The 20,624-nt window shown below is 35.0% G+C and overlaps 2 protein-coding genes across 4 annotated transcripts; both read left to right on the forward strand.

Annotated features, from left to right (window-relative positions):
* Positions 1-12,555: 12,555 nt before the first annotated feature.
* Positions 12,556-14,375, forward strand: LOC106425616 (COP9 signalosome complex subunit 7). Of its 2 annotated transcripts, none has more exons than XR_001285170.3 (8): positions 12,556-12,814; positions 12,959-13,034; positions 13,127-13,305; positions 13,391-13,435; positions 13,506-13,576; positions 13,679-13,817; positions 14,008-14,079; positions 14,185-14,375. XR_001285170.3 is itself a non-coding variant. In XM_013866336.3 (8 exons), exons 1-8 carry the CDS (start codon positions 12,656-12,658, stop codon positions 14,207-14,209), a joined length of 783 nt encoding a protein of 260 aa, XP_013721790.1. In that variant the 5' UTR covers positions 12,556-12,655; the 3' UTR covers positions 14,210-14,375. The 2 variants fall into 2 exon arrangements, 1 of the variants encoding a protein (XP_013721790.1); XM_013866336.3 differs by having other exon boundaries at positions 13,991-14,079.
* Positions 14,376-14,591: 216 nt separating this feature from the next.
* On the forward strand, positions 14,592-19,680 carry LOC106425637 (probable beta-1,3-galactosyltransferase 5). Of its 2 annotated transcripts, none has more exons than XM_048762742.1 (11): positions 14,592-17,425; positions 17,567-17,660; positions 17,786-17,844; positions 17,944-18,149; positions 18,233-18,296; positions 18,407-18,479; positions 18,552-18,672; positions 18,760-18,847; positions 18,946-19,071; positions 19,180-19,289; positions 19,444-19,680. In XM_048762742.1, the coding sequence occupies exons 1-11, from the start codon at positions 17,334-17,336 to the stop codon at positions 19,602-19,604; spliced, it is 1,194 nt and encodes a 397-aa protein (XP_048618699.1). In that variant the 5' UTR covers positions 14,592-17,333; the 3' UTR covers positions 19,605-19,680. The 2 variants fall into 2 exon arrangements, with proteins under 2 accessions (XP_048618699.1, XP_048618698.1); XM_048762741.1 differs by having other exon boundaries at positions 17,567-17,630.
* The last annotated feature ends 944 nt before the right edge of the window (positions 19,681-20,624 follow it).

Genomic DNA, 20,624 nt, shown 5'->3' on the forward strand with positions numbered 1-20,624 from the left:
TCGACGTTCTACTCAACCCGAACCAACGATTGAAAGAGTCTATAGAACCCTACCCCCTTTTCTCCTAAATCGCAGACTAAGAAATCATTAGAATATGTGATATGCAAGAAAGCATTGGATAAAATTACTATGGAGATGTCCCTTAGTGATGCTATGAAAATAACACCTTCGATAAAGAAGTATGTGAAGGATATGACGTCTCCAAATTATCCAACTACGGAACAAAGCGTGATGATGGTGTCAGAGGAAGTAAGTGCCATGATTCAAGGAGAAACTCCAACTAAGAGGCCTGATCCTGGTAGTTTCGTCCTAGATTGCAATATAGAGAACACACGTTTTCCTCGATCACTATGTGATCTTGGCTCTAGCGTAAATCTTATGCCTTACTCCGTTGCAGTAACCTTGGTATATAACGAGTTTATATCAACTCCGATAACCTTGGTTCTAGCTGATCGGTCTATCAGAGTACCCGAAGGGATTCTCGAAGACGTTCCCATAAAAATTAATAATTGCTTCGTGCCTATGGATTTTGTTGTGTTAAAATACAGACATGAACCAGAAGACCCCCTCATTCTGGGTCGGCCATTCCTAGCTACGGCTGCAGCGATCATTGATGTGAAAGAATGACGAATAAATTTGAACATCGAGGACATCTCGATGATCTTTGATATGGAAAAGCTAATCAAGCGACCCTTGATAGATGACCAAGCCTTCTATGTGGAAGAAGTTTCTGAGCTGGATAAAGAATCTTTCATAGACATGTGCTCAGACGACCCTTTAGAAAATGCTCTTACCCATATGGAAAGGGAGATCTTCAGCATAGATAATAGGACAGACGATTACATGCGACTGATGGATGCAAGTATCGAGGTTGCGAACATCGAAGAAGATGATGACTCAGACATTATCGTCGATCGATATCTCAGAGAGGCCGTCGATCGACAACCATCTTCATTATTTAATTGGTCTAAAGACAAAGCACCAAAAGTTGAATTAAAACCCCTCCCCAGAGGTCTTAAATATGCATTTCTTTATGACCAATCCTACCCTGTTATTGTCAACGCCAACCTCACTAGCGGAGAACTTGCGTTATTATTAAATAAACTACGCAAGCACAGGAAAGCTATCGGGTATTCTCTCGATGATATTCCGGGTATTTCTCCTGATCTTTGCATGCACCGTATTCATTTGGAAGACGACGTAAAAACGTCGATAGAACAGCAAAGGAGATTAAATCTAAATCTAAAAGAAGTAATCAAACAGGAAATCATTAAGCTCCTAGATGTTGGAGTTATCTATCCTATTTCGGATAGTAAATGGGTAAGCACCGTACATGTTGTACCCAAAAAGGGAGGAATTACAGTAGTGAAGAACGAAAACGATGAACTCATCCCGACCCGTACCGTTACTGGACATCGGATGTGTATCGACTATAGGAAATTAAATGCCGCTACTAGGAAATATCTCTTTCCCATGCCCTTTATTGATCAAATGCTGGAGCGTTTAGCCAATCACCAGTATTACTGTTTTCTTGATGGATATTCTAGATTTTTTCAAATTCCCATACATCCGGATGATCAAGAAAAGACAACCTTTACATGCCCCTATGGAACATTTGCGTATCGCAGAATGCCATTTGGTCTTTGTAATGCTCCCGCCACTTTCCAACGTTGCATGATGTCAATTTTTACAGACATAATCGAGGACTTTATTGAAGTCTTTATGGATGACTTTTCAGTCTACAGATCAAATTTTGAAGAGTTGCCTCGATAATTTATGCAAGGTATTGGAATGATGCGAAGAAAAAAACCTTGTCCTAAATTGGAAAAAATGCCATTTTATGGTTAACGATGGCATTGTATTAGGACATAAGGTTTCCGCCACTGGTATAGAGGTAGATAAAGCTAAAATCGAGGTGATGACCGGTCTACCAGCACCCAAAAATGTAAAAGACGTGCGAAGTTTTCTCGGAGACGCCGGATTTTATAGGAGGTTTATACAAGACTTAAGTAAAATTGCTAGACCTTTAAATAACCTCTTGTGCAAGGAAGTAAAGTTCGACTTTGCCCCAGAATGCATGAAAGCTTTCGAAGATTTAAAAAAATCCCTTATAACTGCCCCCGTCGTTCAAGCCCCCGACTGGAATTTCCCTTTCGAGATCATGTGCGATGCGAGTGATTTTGCGTTAGGAGCAGTTTTGGGCCAAAGAAACTATAAAAAGCTGCATGCCATCTACTACGCCAGTCGTACGCTTGATGAAGCACAACGAAATTACGCAACAACAGAAAAAGAACTACTCGCCGTAGTTTATGCATTTGAAAAATTCTGTCAATATCTAATTGGCACACGTGTGATAGTTCATACTGACCACGCTGCCATTAAATATTTGGTGCAAAAGAAAGATGCAAAACCTCGACTCATACCTGGATTTTACTACTCCAAGAGTTTGATATTGAAATTAAAGATAAACGAGGAGTAGATAATGGAGTCGCTGACCATCTTTCTCGGATCAGAATAGAGGATAACGTCCCTATAGACGATTTCTTCCCAACATAAAACGTTGCACAAATAGACACATCTTTCGTAGGTCAAATATCTCTCACTTCCGATGAGACATCGATCGATGCGAAAGAGAACATATCAATCGATTCCAGTAGTGATACATCGATCGATAACGACAGTATCGCAACGCCTCGACTCCCCAGTAACCACAATTACGGCACCTCGTCTATAAAAATAAATATTGACATAAAGGTTAACGTTGCTGGTGATAAGATAAATCTCACACCTGATGAAGAATCGCAGCGAGAGGTACACGCAATTGGTAGGAACTCGAAAGATCGACCCTCGTATGCTGATATAGTCAACTATTTGGCAGCCGAAGTCGAGCCCGAAGAACTCAAGTGGTATATGAGAAAAAAAAAATATTCAGAAAAGTTAGAAGATATCATTGGGATGAACCATACCTCTACAGGCATTGCTCTGATGGGATATACAGACGATGCGTATCTGAAGCTAAAATTCCAGACATTATATACCAATGTCATGGATCTGACTATGCAGGACATTTTGCCACCTACAAAACGATTTCGAAAATCCTTCAAGCAGGATTCTGGTGGCCGACGACTTTTTGCGATGTCCATGCATTTATAACACAATGTGACAGATGCCAAAGACGAGGAAAAATCAGCAAAAGACACGAAATAGAACATAAGTTCATTCTAGAAGTAGAAGTCTTCGATTGCTGGGGGATAGATTTCATGGGTCATTTCCCATCCTCATACGGAAACAAGTATATATTAGTCGCTGTAGACTACGTATCCAAATGGGTTGAAGCAGTAGCTTCCCCAACAAATGACACATCTGTAGTTGTTAAGCTTTTCAAGAGCATAATCTTTCCGCGGTTTGGAGTTCCTAGAATAGTCATTAGTGACGGTGGAACCCATTTCATCAATAAGGTCTTTGATGGATTGCTTAAAAATAACGGTGTTCAGCATAGAGTAGCTACGCCCTACCACCCACAAACCAGTGGATAGGTAGAAGTCTCTAATCGGCAAATCAAAGAAATTCTAGAGAAAAACTGTAGGAATTTCCAGAAAGGATTGGTCTAGGAAACTAGATAATGCACTTTGGGCCTACGGGACCGCCTATAAGACACCGTTGGGAACAACACCATTCCACCTCCTTTATGGCAAATCCTGTCATTTACCTGTCGAACTGGAGCATAAAGCTTGAGCCACTAAACTTTTGAATTTTGATATAAAGCCTGCTGCTGAAAGGAGACTCATCCAGCTTAACGAGCTTGATGAAATCAGACATTTGGCCTATGAAAATTCGAAACTATATAAAGAAAGGACTAAAGCGTACCACGATAAGAAGATCTTATCCCGACACTTTGAACCAAATGATCAAGTCCTTCTTTATAATTCTCGACTAACACTATTTCCTGGAAAGCTTATATCTCGTTGGTCTGGACCATTCACAGTAACAGACGTAAAACCCTCCGGAGCCATAACTTTAAAAAATAATAAAGGGGATGATTTCACAGTGAACGGCCAACGAGTGAAACATTATTGGGCCAAAACGCTAGCAAATCAGCCCATTATTCTAAGAACCCCCTGATAACTAGTTTATTCAGGAAGTCGAGCTAAAGACTTTAAAATTTAAGCGTTGAATGGGAGGCAACCCATTTTCTTTTCAAAAAAAAAAAAAAAAATTGATTTTATTGTATTTTTATTTATATCTATATTTATATTTATATTTTATTATTAGTAAAGTATTAGGAGTAATAGAAATCAGGAGTAGTTTATTGGAGAAATATCGATCGATGTAGCTGTCTTGCCATCGATCGATGCGAACATATCGAGTGTTAATCTCATTTAACTCGACATCCGCCTCTCTCACCTCTCATTCCAGAAACCCTAACGAAATCAAAACCTCTCTTTTCTCTCTCGATTCTTGACAGAATTCCTCCGTTTCTCGCCCTAATCCACTCGATTTCTCATTCTCTATCTGTTTAGTTCATTCACTCACCCGATCTACAAGGTTTGACTTCGAAATTCTCTTTTGTTAGGAATTTATAGAGTTGAGTTTTGAGATGAACTAGAACTTATGATTAGGCGTGAATTTGGGATGGTTTTGAAGTTTCTAACGATTATCTAGTGTTAGGAATGTGGATTTTATGCTGTTAATGCCTTGAAAGTGCGATTTGGAATTGGGTGATTTCTGCAGGTTTCGCGACTCGTTATCGATCGTCGCAAACTCTATTGCGTCGATCGATGCCCTTATTGTCGACTAATTCTTAACGACATATATTGATCGATGTCTCACATACTTCATCGATCGATATCGCAATATATCGACAACACTTTCTCACTTCTACTCTCTTTTCTGTTTGTTTTAAGATGAGCTCATACGCAGATGCAGAGAGACGTGAGAGGAGGACGAAGAGGAGATATGACGAAGCTAGCACCTCCATACAGCACCGCGACCCTTGGCCTCGAGATGACAAAACACCCATCGACACATTCGAGGAGTTCGCTGACCCGAAGAAAGTGGTCAACAGCAAGGAGTGCATCAACCGCGTGCTCAAGGACGAGTGGGATGACTACGACAGCTTGTTCTACAACGCTTGGCTTGGCGTCTCTATCGAGCCCATACGGTTCATCAACCCATACATCTTGCGGAAGCTCTAGATCGAGACAGACATCAGGGAGATGATCATGTAGATCGGACTTGGCACCATGGCCACTCGCGCATACGATCTCCACGTCGAATTGGTCAAACAGTTTATGGCCACAGTCGAGCTCACCTACAGCACCTCGAAGGTGAGGGTAGCAGGAGATGGTACACTGACCTTCTTCGCCAGGGGAATTCGATACATGATCTCCATCCCCGAGCTCTGCCGCATCTACAGCTTCGATGAGGCTGCAGCTGCGCGCAAGATTCCACCCTTCCTAGGCCTCAACGGTTTCTGGGAGATAATCGGCACGGGAGCGTGGGACTCCAACTCCGCCACGTAGACAGACATCCGTCACCCCACCCTCCGGTACTTTCTACGGGCTCTTGCAAACACGTTGGTTTGCAAGATGGAGCCCAACAAGGTCAGGATACAGAAGCTTACACTACTATTCTGTGGAGTAAATGGCTTGGTGAACCTGACTCATCTCGATGAGATTGACGACGTGGTGACTCCAAACCTCTGAGCCATTTTTGCTGCGCACTTGGTGGACCTGAAGAAGAATCCCTTCACGGGCAAAGGCAGGAATAAGGAGACGGTTGGGAGTTTCATGACACCGATCTTTGAGTATCTAGGCATCCGCCTAGACCCGAGCACAGCCGACCACTCCCACTGCTTCTTTGACGAGCAACACCTGATGAACTCAGGTTGGCTCAAGGAGGAACTTCTCTGGAGTTTTAAGATCGGGAGCCAGCACCGTCTACTGCAGATGCCAAACAGGACCATCATAGACTTCGATGACAGTGTCGATAGGCTCCGGTTCATGCCTGATGCCCAGCTCCTCCGTGATCTTCCGGCTATCCCGCGCAGACCTCCCGGAGTGCGTCGAGCCAGAGCTACACAGGGACCACCGGAGGCACCTCTTCCTGCTTTCCCGATCATACCAGACATCCCTATGCGCGATCAGGTAGACTTTCAGAGGGTAGTAGTGGATGCTTTTCATGCCATCTGGGCTAGAGTATCTTGCACGAGCAGGAGGACCATCAGAACTCACTCACCAGCAGCAGCAGGACGTTCTAGGCAGTGTCGGGATCCTTCGCCCGGGAGCGACGACGAGACCAGCGAGGACACCGAATAGTCCTCCCATTTCTATCTCTTTCCCTTATGCACTTGTTTTTTTTTCTATTTTTCGAACTTGTAGGATTTATATTCTAGACATATCTATGCTTTATGTTTGAGACTGTTTACTTATTTCTTATGTTTTGAGTGTCAAACAGCGCCTACCACACTGACAAATCATATGAGTTAGATTCCAGACTTGACACAGAATTTTCTGTTCGTCGCCATCGATCGACACAGAGAGGATGGTATTGATCGATGTGCGGGACAGAGAGGTACGACACTTTTCTCTAACATCTCAAACATCTAACTTTGCTTATCACCACCTTTGGACACTTTACACCGAGCGGTGTAATATAAGTCTGGGGGAGGTAGTACTAACACCATCTTCTTGAGTTATGTCAAAATATTTTCAAAAATAATTTTATTGAGTAAAGAAGGGGACTATGAACTTATGATTTTTACTCGAATGTCTAACCACCTTTTAGCACCATACTAGATTTACCGATTGCAGATAGTACTAAAGATGCTAAAGTGGATCAACCTGTCAACTGTACACACTTGCCTAGCTTGTTTGAAAGAACCAAAGCTAACCTCCAACACTAAACCTGACACAACTGCTTGTCTTGGGGCTTGGTATACATGGGATCAGATTCTTCAAACAAGTCTGGAAGGTAAAGCCTTGTGTAGATTTATCATATTTTCTCTCTCTATTTCGACCCTAGATTTATAAGTAGAGATTTTTATTTTAAAAATATATATATATAATAGGTGACTAGTTAGGTGGAATCCGAACAGGACTTGGTGGCTACAACCATTAAGGCTTGCTTCATAAGGATTCCAACAAAAAGAATTTGAACGGGACTTGGTGGCGGCAATCTTCAAGGCTCGATTCATATGAATTCTTGGATATAGGTCAAAAAGAAGTGAACATGACTTGGTGGCAACCACCATTAAGGCTTGATTCGTGGAAGCCTGTCCAATCTTGGTCAATGATCTTGCAATATAAGCAGACTTTGACTAAATAGAGAAATTAGTAGAGAGAAAAGATAGGAACTAACTTTTACCTGCAGATCCAGATACTTGTTTGAAAATCCTTGCATCCTGTGATCGATACCCCAAGGTAAAGCCTGCACTTTTATTTATGCTAAGAAATGAGGTTGGCCAAGGGGAATGTTAGATCAGATTTGCTAAGTTGTTGGCTAGATGAATTTGGTTGCTAAGCTACGATACTGCATAATGTGCTCTTGTGATTAGGACCTTTTAGATGTGGAATGCGATATTGTAGAGGTGATGACTTCTATGTTTTAAATCTGTGAGTCCCTGCTGTTTTCAAACCTCTTTCAGAGAGATTGTCAATTTGTTTTGCTTGAGGACAAGCAAAAGGATAAGTCTGGGGGAGTTGATATACCATGGATTTCACAAAATTTTTAGTCATGGTATATAAGTGTTTTAAGATATATTTATTATGTTTTAGAGTCTTTTCAAAGCAATTACAGGTTCAGTTACTTGATAGGAGGAAATGATGCTTTTGTGACACTTTGGAGTACTTTTACGCATAGAGAATCGATCGACGCTTGAAGAGCAATATCGATAGACCAGAGCCAATTAAAATCGATCGACAGCTGTTGAGCGCCATCGATCGATATTGGATCACTCGAGGATTAATCACGAAATTAGAAGACTTCATTTCCATAAAGTTTATTAATTGCAACCTAAGCCTTTAGCCGCCTGTGAGGCTATATGTACTAGAGTTTTGTATCATTTTAGAGCAGACTTGCAAAAAGACCTAGTTTGGAGAAGAAGCATTTTGGCTACCATTAGAAGAGCTTAGGAATGGAGAGATAAATCTGAGACTGCATAACATAGAAGATCTTGAACTCCTTTATTTCTATTACTCTTACTTTCTGTGTTCAATATTTCATTTCAGTTTTATTCAAACCATCACGACTTTGTCTCACATGAATATGTTTGAGTAAACCCAATTGTTAGATTTAGGTTTCTCATAAAGGTTAAAAGTATGTGATGCTAATAAGACTGTTAAAAAGGTGTTTTGATTGTTCTCTCATGCTTGTTGAGCTTAATGCTAAAATTAGGATTGATTACCCTCATTTTAGATCTTAGGATTAATTGAGATAACCAACTGTTACCTCAACACCTGAAATAGCCAGCGTGATCTAACTGACTAGATAACAACGAGAGTTGGTCTAGAAGGTTAGAGAACAGCTTCAAACCCGCTCGCAAAGCTTGCTAGAAGAACCGTCGATCGACGCGACTATCGTTGTGTCGATCGATTGTTTGAAAAGTGTATCGAACGATGTGCATCAAGTCACATCGATCGACTCTTTCTCGTGATCAAAAGACGACAGTTGAGATCCGAGATCTAGTAAAGAAAACCTATCTAGTTTTACCATTGTTTGAGTTCAAAAACCGTCAAACCCTTTAGTCTAAACTAAGTTGCATGCTTTTCATACCTGAGAATTTGCCTAAGTCTAGATGTTTTCCCATCCTTAAAACAACTTCAACTTAAACCGCCGAACAATTGCCTTGTTCGACTCATCATTTACTGTTTTTAAACAAATAAACCTATTAGTCTATCTTTATTTCTAATCCCTTAGATCTGTTGAGTAATCCTAGAGTCCTTGTGGATTTGATCCCTAAGTACTGCATCTGAACCTCTTATTTGAGAGAGTATTTCACTCTCTAGGGTAATTTGAGTGATATCAATTTCTAAGATTTATTTACAATAAATATATTGTACAAAAATTTTTTAAAAGTTATTAGAATACGTGAAAATTTTCAAATGAAAACATATTATAGTCTTTTAATAAGTACTGTACATATTAATAAGTAATTATAAAATAGTTATACCCGCATGCGCGGACGAAACACCTAATTATTATGATATTATTTGTGAAGTGGTTTTTTCGCACTCGATCTCTCACGTTAAAAGTTAGAGTGGTTAATATTACATAAATAATTTATTATATCATTATATATAATTCCTTGTATATTATATAATTTTAAAAAATCTACATTGATAGCATTATATATTATTTTCTCCATCGTCTAACTTAATAATTATTATTTGTCAATGATTATGATCTGAAATTGCATTTATCAAATTTTAATTATATGTATAAAATATTTTGATAGAAAATTTTCTCAAATAGACTATTTTTAAGGTTTTTTTTCCAAAAAATCTTCAAAGAGAAAAATTACCAAAATAAGTTTAATTAAATAGCCAAAAAAATCTTTCTACCCTTGCTTTATCTTTTATACAATAAACCAGAAGTTAATTAACAATTCTGTGAATAATGACATGTGTCATTTAAATTTTTTTTTTCAATTTTTTATTTATTTTAAAAGCAGTTGTTTAAAAAGAATTATTATAACTAAATATTATTTCCACTACTCCCATAACAGTTTTCATTTCCCACTTTCTAACTAAATAAATAACCACCAATTTTTACTTTTAGAAACAACAAACAAAAACACGTTAGTTTTTATATTGCGCAGAAATAATAAAAATGTCTTATATTTTCTGGGTTTTTTCTATAGATGATAGTGATAACTTTATAGAGACATCAAAGTTAACGGTGATCGATTGGTTGGACTTTAACTTAAGACTTTAGGTTTATTTATTTTTAAATCATTAATCCTAACCAATCATGATGTAGACTTAATTATAAAGTAAAAGCCTTCCTAACAGCATATATATTTTTTTTTTGGTTCATGTTTTACTTTTTTTTATTAAAGCAACTCCTAAAATGCTTTAGAAACTATAGTATTTTTTTACACAAAAAAAATATAAAGCTACAACAATAAAAACTACAGCCTAAATCCTACATCTACATTTCTACGTCTACGGTTCAACCAATCATCCCTAATGTAAGTATTGTTTATTACATTTTTTATTAACACTGTATTGCTTTCTTTATTACTCTATTCTTTTGAATATTGATTAATATATTTATATCAATTGTTTTTCTTCCAAAATGTACAGACAAAGCATAAAAGTTTTAGAATGAGTATCCATCAATAGATTATTCTCAGGTTCTCACGTATGGTTCTATCTCTAAATTAAAGGTTAATCCATCTAATCTCTAATACTAATCCGTTCAAGCAGTTTTTGATATCTAAGTTTCTTTGTATATTCACCGCTTTTTATTTTTAGTTTTTCTTTGCTATAATTTGGAAAGGGTCAAAACGAAATCAAAATTTGATTCAGTCATCCAAATGTTTTTGTTCATTTTCCATTCAAATTGAAATACCATTAAGACATTATTTTTTTTGCATGGGCCATAATACTAGTTGTATATATATAAAAAAACCTTTCTACCCCTTAACTTGGGCGTAGTCTGTGTGCGTCGGCCCCGGACCATCCGATATTAAAAGCTTTTAATATCATAGTAGGATAAGACATGCGCAACGTAAATTTATATAAAAAAATTTGGCCCTTAAAAAATTTAAGGGCCAAAAACTAAAATTTAAAAATTATCGTATGAAAAATAAAATTTATATTATTGACCGAATTAATATTTTTGGTCCTTAAAAAAATTGTATAACACGTTTTTGTTAATTACATAATTTGTTTACTAATGAAATAATCACACTTTAAAAAATATTTTAGGTCAAAAAATTATTTATCTCATAAAAACCTAACGTTTATGCCGAAAAACCTCATGCCTGCTATTTGGTTACAATGAAACTATGTCAGCTCGGTTTTGTATCATGATTTAGCAATTTAAAAGTTAATTATGGTTATGAGAAGTTTACGTTCACGTGCCAATCCTATTTATCTTCGATATTTTTCTCTTTTTTGTGTCATTTTGGTGATTGCTCAATATAAATATTGATATTTTAGTTTATTCTCATTTTTTTCTTTTATTTTGGCCTAAAATTTAGAAAATGTTTAAGATTCAAAATTATTTAACAGATACATACTTAGGTTAATATCTGCGCCTTGTGCAGAATAAATATTTTATATTTATTACTTATTTTATATTTTTCTGCATATTATGAAATAATAAAATAATAATATATTAAATAACTAAGAAATCAGTTACTATTATTTAATAAATTGGCTTGCACATATAAATCTAATGATCATTCTTGTTTATTCGCAATCATTTTAGGATAAATAAATCAAAACAATCAATCTTATCTATTGTATATAATATATAATTAAATTTAAACTATATGAAGTATATATATATATATATATATATATATATTAACATAAACACCTATTAAAATAAAATTATTTATTTCTATGATTTTATTATCTTTGTATCTTATTATAGAAAAAAATTTAAACATTGATCACAAAAGTTTATGTGAGACTTTTAACAGTTTTAGTAATTTATACTCGTTTTGAAAAATTCAACATATACAAAAAAATCTAAATTTTTAATATATGATTAATGTAATTGTGTAATTTATTTTAATAATAAAGAATTAAACAAAAATGATAGAAAATATACAGATTATTAGCAAATTTTCATTATTTAAAATCATTAATTGCTATATATATCATAATCACATTAGATAATTCCGTAGGTTTTATTTAAAGAAATAATATATAATAAATTTCAATTTGTTAAATGAATGGTCCATAATGTACATACTATATAATATAACATTCCCTAACAATTTAATTTTGGACTAATAAAATTCTCGATTGATTTTCAAGCCATCACGTAAACAAATTAACATTCCAATTACGTGACAACTCAGAATGACACTTTTTAATTAGTACAAACTACATATTCTAAACTTTTTAAATGTTCTTCTATTAATATATAGGGAATGTTAAACCATTGATCATTAATTTTTAACATAATAATTTTAACATTTTTAGTAATTTTGTCGTTTTTTAAAATTCGAAAAACTATATTTTAATTATATAGTTAATTTGATTGTTTAATTTATTTTAATTATATAAAATGAAACAAAAACGATGGGTGAAATATAAATTGTTATCAAATCTTTATTATTAGAATTATTAGTTGTCATATATATATATTAGTCATATTTGACAATTCTGGAGTTTTTATTTAAGGAAAGAAAATAAAATAATAACTGTATACTTTAATTAATTTTATGATTAATTTAATGAAAAATATAATATATATTTAATTGGACCTACGAAATAATGAAACGTGTTGTAATGTTTCTAAGAGATGATATATGTTTTGGGCCTAGGCCCAGTAAGTTGGAAAGGAAAATTAACTTTTTTCAAATTGTTATATAAGAATCGGAGCAGAGGTTGTGTTCGATTCTCGATCTATCGGAGCATATTAGTGGTGTCCAAAACCCTAGCACAGGAAGTCGAATAACCGTGGTGCGAGAGCGATGGATATGGAGCAGAAGCAGGCGGAGATCATCGATCAGCTCGTTCGCCGAGCATCTACCTGCAACGGCGAGTCCCTCGTGCCTATCATCATCGATGCCACATCGCATCCTTCGCTTTTCGCCTTTTCCGAGATTTTGGCTCTCCCCAATGTTTCCCAGGTTTGACTGTGACCTAATAATTGACGATCTAGGGTTTCTAATGCTTGCTTCAAGAATATGTGTTTGTTTGTTTATTCCGATTTGGTGCTTCTCTATTCGTTGTGTTGGAAAGTAATCAAAACCAATCCTAATGTTGCATTGCAGCTTGAAGGAACCTCAGATTCGGTGTACCTGGATGTTCTACGGTTGTTTGCACATGGCACCTGGGGTGACTACAAATGTAGTAACCAACCTTTAGAATGTTTTCAATACATCTGTGCCAGTGCCACACTTTCTTACTTTTTTTTTTGTTTTATCAACGGATACCCTTAGGTAACGCTAGCCGTATCCCTAAGCTGTCTCCTGACCAGATTCTGAAGCTTAAACAGCTCACTGTGCTTACCCTTGCCGAGTCAAACAAGGTGCTGCCTTATGATACACTGATGGTCGAGTTAGATGTCACCAATGTTCGTGAACTCGAGGACTTTCTTATCAATGACTGTATGTACGCGGTGAGTGCTCTAATAAGCAAACATCTCTTCTTTTTCCAGTTCACAAGCATGTTAGTGATACTGAGTTTGCTATACAATCTTCCAGGGTATAGTTAGAGGAAAACTGGATCAGTTGAAACGATGCTTCGAGGTGTGTTGTCTATCTTCGAGGTTTGCTTTTTTTTTGTTTGGATGCCTCTTGAGTGTCATATATCTTGCAGGTTCCTTTTGCAGCTGGTAGGGATCTAAGGCCTGGACAACTTGGGAATATGTTACACACCTTGTCAGACTGGTACTTCCTCTCTTCTTCCCTTGGTTGCCAGGGTTTCTATTTATAAGGACACACACAATGATGTTAGAAATTATATGACTTATCATTTCTATTTATGTGTAGGTTGAACACATCAGAAAATCTTCTCGTTTCAATTCAAGACAAGATTAAATGGGCTGACAATATGAGTGAGATGGACAAGAAGCATCGTAAGGAAGCAGAAGAAGGAGTTGAAGAATTGAAGAAGTCTCTGTCTATGAAGGTCAGTGATAGGCTTCGGTGGCCTAAGGGCTTTCACTATTCCCTACTAAATTTATAATGTAACTAATTATGGTTTAGTTAGACTCTGGTTTACATAAAGTTGGAGTCTGGTTAGCTTTTCTGTCTGATTGGGAAGGGTGGTGGTCAATGTAGTCTTACTTACATTGTTGGCAGGGGGATATTGGCAGCAGAGGGCATAATGAGATGTTTGGGGAACCAAGTGGAGTGATGAACTACAAAGAAGATGGAATGCGATCAAAGAGGTAACAAATTAATTGTTTCTCTGGTATACAAGACAAGTATTAGATGATCTGGTACAAACTAGAATAAAAAGATGATAAAACACTCACACTACCTTTGGATCGCAGGAGAAGGCATCCGGTGAGAAGGTAGAGAGAGAGAGAAAGAGAGAGAGAGAGAGAGTAAAGGGATTTGCAATGGTGTTAGATGGATGTATCATTTACTTTTGGTGGCAGTTTTTTATTTGTTAGCATTTTATTTCGACTTTTATAATGATATCGTCTCTTTTTTCTCAATGCGACAACAAATTAAATGGTTATTTAGCCCAAAAATGATATGAATAGAGAAGCAAAACTTGGTTGGATTGATGGGTACATAAAAGTTTGCCTTTCATCAAACCGATGTTGGAACCGAGAATTCAGTAATCAAAATAATACCGAGGAAAACTAGGTGGCATTGGAACTCCAGCTGTCAGGCGAATCGAATCCAGAACAGAGGAGCGGTTATATGATGTGAGATTTTGTTGCATTCTTTTTCCGTATTCTTCTGGTGATTTTGATCTTTTAAGTTCTTATAGCTTCCACGGTGTCAAAATCTTGGGAGGCCTTTTAATTTTGGTGTTGTGTTCAGAGCATTTCCAATGAAAAATTTCATATATTTGTTTTTAAAATAGAGTAATTCTCTAATGAGTGTGGTTTTTTCAATTCTGTTCAATTTTGGAGTGAAAAATAGAATAATGGACAAGCAAAATATATATTACCATATTTTACATGTACTTCGTCCAGAAACGAAAATGATTAATTTATTGTTAAAATAGTATTGGTTTAAAAAATATATAGACTTGTAATCGATGTAAAAACAATTTGATTCTAATTTCTCTATTTATTATACATAATTTTTAATTGGTAAATAAACCAAAAATATATATTTGCTATCTAGGTAGCATCCAACATAAGTCACAAAAGTTTGATATTATATTTTTATGATAAAAAGGTTAGTAAAATAAAATATTTTGCCTGTAAATCCAATTATGTTGGGTAGTGTTAGATTATCTGCTCTTTCAAAATCTTCAATCAATCCTTATATATTAGCTATGAGATACAATTTCTTTAAGCATGGAAGCTAACAAAAATAAAATAAAAACTTTTTGAAGAAAAACTTTGATTTATACATCTTGCCTTCTCCATCTCAGATTATTGTTTTGGAAAAGAAGTATAATCTGTAATATTTTGAAGAAAACTTTGCACATGACTGAATGCGGTTTGATAAATAAGACCATCATAAAAGTAGAAAAAAGAGTGAGATTTAAAGATATTAAGAAAAAACAAAATTAAAAATGATATGAATAAAAATCAATCTTGGAGAAGAAGCATTGCATGTCCACATCAGGTTTGTGGATTAGAAAAGGAGAAAAAATGTGTTTTTTTTGTAACAATATGCAGTTATAAAAATAACCTCACAAATATAAATAATAGAACATATGTAGTTTGTCTAGAGATTGCTGGTAAAGATGATCATGGTATGAAAAAAAACACCGCAAGCGAAGTGGCCAGAAAAAAAAAATTTGACTTGTCACATAAATATTTAAAGTGACATGTTCGGTCAGCTTTCTACATTTTTGTTTCTTTTATTTTTTTTAAAAAAATATTTAGTAAATTATGTAACAATATATTATTGGTCGAGTGACTTGTATTTTAATATATAAAGGATTAGAGTATTTCTTATTTAAAACTCTATTTTGAAGAAAAAAAATGAAGTAATGCTCTTAAGAACTCTATGTTGCACACTGTATATTTCAGAAGAAATCCATCCTGGAGCTGTGCAATCTCCTCAGCAAGCTCAGACTCCATCATGATACCGTTTTACTTTCTTGGAAATAATATAAAACTTTCACATTACTAATGGTGGAGAAAATTGCGTGGGTCTGATAATGATTACTGGTTGTAAACCATGGTTGTTACTGAAAGATCTATTCAGAAGGACGCATGAGATAAAAAGACATCATTCAATCCAAGATCATATTTTAGATTGTTCATCAACTGCCTGCTGGACTTATGTTCCCTGGATACTGGGACCGATTGAGCAAACTTTTTTTATTTCCTTGAAGTAGTTACTGTTTATTGCTATCACTAACATCCATAGGTTGTTGTAGGTTCTAAGAACATGAATATCGGTTAGAACTGATAAGAGTTGCTAGTAAAACCAATGACATATATGTGAGTAGGTTTTGAAACCGTATTTTAAAAGTTGTTGTTTTAGAACCTTTTTCATTTCTCTTTCATAACTTTTCATTATTTTATTTATTTTTTATTTTGAGAACTTGTGTTAAAAACCTACCGATAAACGTGCTCTAATAGTTTTGCCAATACATTCGACAACGCGTTGCAGCCTCTTAAGATTCCAGCGTTCAGGTTACGACACAAAGATGTTTCTCGTAATGCTTTTCAAACTACAATTGTGTTATACATATATTTTGTATATACTCTGTCGGCTGATCCGGTCAGCGTTTAGTGTTACAGAGTGAACTGTCTACCACACTGTTTGACCCGAATTTGGAATACCTTCCGACTAATGTCATGGATAGACCGATCATATGTTACTCACCATGTTAACCAATTGGGCCGAAACCCAAGCCCAAACAGACTAAGTAATAATAATTTAGTTACTAACTAAAATCAAATCCATGACTGTGAATAGAACACCAAACACCAAAAATTACTATTAGATTACCACCACTTGCTTTGTGTTTTTTTATTTTTTGCACTAAAATATTTCCCGCTTTGCATGGCTAGAGCTGGTCAACCACAGAATTCTAGTTGTTTATCAAACATTTATGGTTGACAATGGAAAAAAATCAAACATTTATTTGTTTGCAAGTTCATAGAATAGACAGTATTAATTTTGGTTATTTTGGTAAGTTTCCAATATTTCACATTAACTATCAATCAATAAATGATTATTTTCACCAATGATCTTATTTCTATGTCTAAACAAGTCATATAATATATAATTCATCAGACTATTTAACTTTATTAACTTATTTTTCTTTGTTTATTGGTGGTCAAATTTTCATTTCTTTGAACATTTTATTGATTATAACTAGAGGTAAATCACTTAACATATTAGATTGTTTGAATTAAATAGTCAAAGTTGCAATAAATAAATTTTTGTTACTTCAATTTTTACTGAGTCTATTAACTTGCCTTACCGTTAATGTTATAAGAAGTTTTATTATAATCCTCTCATTTCTGTCACATTTTCTTGTCTCTTCACACCAATGAAGCCCAACGTGTTAAAGAGACTATCACTGACATGGGTTTCACTTCTCTGCATTTCCTGCTTTTTCCTCGGTGCAATTTTCACCTCCAGGTTTCTTAGTTTTTGAGTTTTTATTAATCTTTACCGTTATAAAACCATGTCTTCTTTTTTTTTTTTGGTAAACTAAAAAACCATGTCTTCTTGATTTTGATATTCGTCTTAATAGTTTTTGTTTTATCCTGTATTTTTCAGATTGCGTTTGTCGGATTCCGGTAGCCAGTTCATTTTACAGCACCGCCGTGATCAGGAAGTTAACGTAATTACGAAATTGCATGATCATGAGAAAGTATTCTTTTAAAAAACTTATTCTTATTGTCAATCTTAAATCTCTTCATTATACGAATTGTTCTAAATGTTATTTTGGTTTTTAAAAGCTCGTATTTTTTATTTTTTAACTTTCACCAAATGCAGAAAAAATCACAAGAAAAACATGTAATTGAGAACGTTCTGAGAACCCATAAAGCAATAGAGTAAGTGTCCTAATAAAAATAGAATTATAAATTTTTGTTTAATCACACACTTGCATGTTAAAGAATACAATAGTATTTTGATGATCATATATCTTATAGCCACAGATCATTGGATAAGTCAGTGTCTATGCTTCAGAAGCAGCTCTCTGTTAAACAGAGCTCTCAACCGATTGTTGATGTCTCAACAACAAATACTTCGACAGAAGGAAACCAAAGGAAGAAAGTTTTCATGGTGATTGGTATCAACACTGCATTTAGCAGTAGAAAACGTCGTGAATCTCTTAGAGAGACTTGGATGCCTCAGGGTTATTGTTTGATGTCCCTCCAAATATTGTTCCTTTCATACTTCATTGTCTCTAAATCTTGGTCATCTTTATATATATGACAGGGGAAAAGCTTGAGAAATTGGAAAAAGATAAAGGAATTGTCGTCAAATTCATGATTGGACACAGGTTAATTCATATAATAGTAATGGAATACAATATAGTCTAATGGTTTTGTTTATTTTTATGAGATTGAGATTCTTAATTACTTGAGTGTGTATAAAAAAATTTGTTGGCAGTCCGACACCACATAGTATATTGGATAAGGAAATTGATTCAGAAGATGCTCAATACAAAGATTTCTTTAGGCTGGTGAGATTAATTGAACACTTTATATTTTCTAGGATCATTTTACTGTTTTCGTGATATTTTTTTGTTGTGCAGGATCATGTGGAAGGATATTATAATCTGTCTGCGAAAACAAAAAGCTTCTTCTCCAGTGCAGTTAGAACGTGGGATGCTGAGTTTTACGTCAAGATTGATGATGACGTTCATGTCAATCTTGGTATCAAACTCTGCTTCTATTTTTCTTTCTCTTCTCATAGAATTAAACTGTTAAGTATCTTTTTGCTCACGTCTTTGCCTTTGTTAGGTATGCTTGCTTCTACATTAGGTATGCACCATCATAAGCCGATGGTCTACATTGGATGTATGAAATCCGGACCTGTTCTTACTCAAAAGTAAAAATCTCATTGTGTTATTGTTATCTCTTAAATTTTTTCGATGCCATCTATTTAGATTTTAAAGCAGATTTTTATGTATTTATCATAACGTTTAGGACGGCCAAGTATCGTGAACCAGAGTTTTGGAAATTTGGAGAGGAAGGTAATGAATATTTTCGACATGCTACAGGACAAATCTATGCCATCTCAAAGGATCTTGCCACATACATATCTAACAACCAGTAAGTAATTAACTAAGTGTTCATGATTTATCAATGACGAAAAATATGTTCTCCCAAGGAAATGATTATTATCCAAGCAAATATAACATTTGATGTTTAACTTTGCAGGCCAATTTTACACAAGTATGCAAATGAAGATGTGACACTCGGGTCATGGTTAATTGGTCTTGAGGTTGAGCATATCGATGATCGTAATTTCTGTTGTGGTACACATCGAGGTAAAAAAATAACTATATATATATATATATCATTTACTCTTTTTTTTTTGTTGTAAAACTATATATATTATTTACTATGCTTCAGAAGTTGGTAAAGAATGATTTGAGTTTTATCTCATGTGGTTACTCTCTTTTTCTTTCTCATTTTCCAAAGATTGTGAAATGAAGGCAGAGGCTGGAGAAGTGTGTGTGGCGTCTTTTGACAGGAAGTGCAGTGGGATATGCAAATCTGTCGATAGAATGTGGACCGTTCATGTGATGTGTGGAGAAGGTGATAAAGCCGTGTGGGATGCAAATTATAACTTTCTTAGATAAGAAAATGTAATAAGAGGAGATGAACATTTTGTTTTTGTAAAGAACCAAAAGGTATACAAATCCGCTTACTTGAGAATAATCTGAGCAATACCTTTTCGTTCAATATTTCTTTTTTGTTCGTGGAAAAAAATAAAAAGAAAGAGAAATAGTGAGACTTTTATAGTTGAATGCGTGGAATCGGTGGCGGAGCCAGCAGCAAAGTTCAAGGGGGTCACTATAATTAAATCATAGGTCAAGTTAGTTTTGAGTAAATATTTTACGGGGGTCAATACACTGATTTGATAACATTTAACTAGTTATTTAATAGACAATACATGTAAATTGTTTTTGTAATGAAATTTCATAGGGGTGTCAACTGACCCCCCCCCCCCCCCCCCCCTCCCTAAAGCCTTGCCTCCGCCACTGCGTGGAATTGCTTATTATATAGTTTTCCCGATATGAAAAACCTATTCTTAATTGTGATAGTTTAGTTGTTCAAAAGAAAATTGTTATAGTTTAGAAGTATTTTCCATAGATACTTATGGCTCAAATGAGCCCTGAGTTTCTACTCTTTAGGTCTCAACAAAGAGATGCTCTGGTTTATGTCAAAGATTTTGTTTTCCTTATTTTCGTCTATACTGTCCAAGATCATTATTTGAAAAAAGACATTTAATCATATGTTATATTTATTCAAAGTACTACTGAAAGTTAATAAAAATACTAAAATTTTACTAAGAATACAATAGTGTCAAGTGTTGTCAGAGCTTCTGTTGTGGGTTTTGCCTCTCAACTTTAAAGCTCATTTTTAAGGAACTTGTGCTAAAATCTTAGTTAACAAAATCATGATTCATTCCGTCAATTAGTGATCACCCACACAGCAACAAAACAATGCAAAAATCAGATAGGAGAGCAATATGCCCATTCACATTTATACTAACTATGTGTTTTCCTGTATCATCTGCAGAAATAAAAATTTTTAAAATTTAAATTATACTTAAAATAAAATTTTGTTAATTTTATATTTTATATTTTATTCTTTAC

Source organism: Brassica napus, chromosome C7, assembly GCF_020379485.1.
Source record: "Brassica napus cultivar Da-Ae chromosome C7, Da-Ae, whole genome shotgun sequence".
Classification (NCBI taxonomy): domain Eukaryota; kingdom Viridiplantae; phylum Streptophyta; class Magnoliopsida; order Brassicales; family Brassicaceae; genus Brassica; species Brassica napus.

Coding starts and splice junctions, on each gene's coding strand:
- LOC106425637 (XM_048762742.1), top strand. CDS start 17,334: ATGAAGCCCAACGTGTTAAAGAGACTATCACTGACATGGGTTTCACTT. Junction 17,426..17,566: donor GGTGCAATTTTCACCTCCAG/GTTTCTTAGTTT, acceptor TGTATTTTTCAG/ATTGCGTTTGTCGGATTCCG. Junction 18,150..18,232: donor AGAGACTTGGATGCCTCAGG/GTTATTGTTTGA, acceptor TATATATGACAG/GGGAAAAGCTTGAGAAATTG.
- LOC106425616 (XM_013866336.3), top strand. CDS start 12,656: ATGGATATGGAGCAGAAGCAGGCGGAGATCATCGATCAGCTCGTTCGC. Junction 12,815..12,958: donor CTCTCCCCAATGTTTCCCAG/GTTTGACTGTGA, acceptor GTTGCATTGCAG/CTTGAAGGAACCTCAGATTC. Junction 13,818..13,990: donor AGAAGTCTCTGTCTATGAAG/GTCAGTGATAGG, acceptor CATTGTTGGCAG/GGGGATATTGGCAGCAGAGG.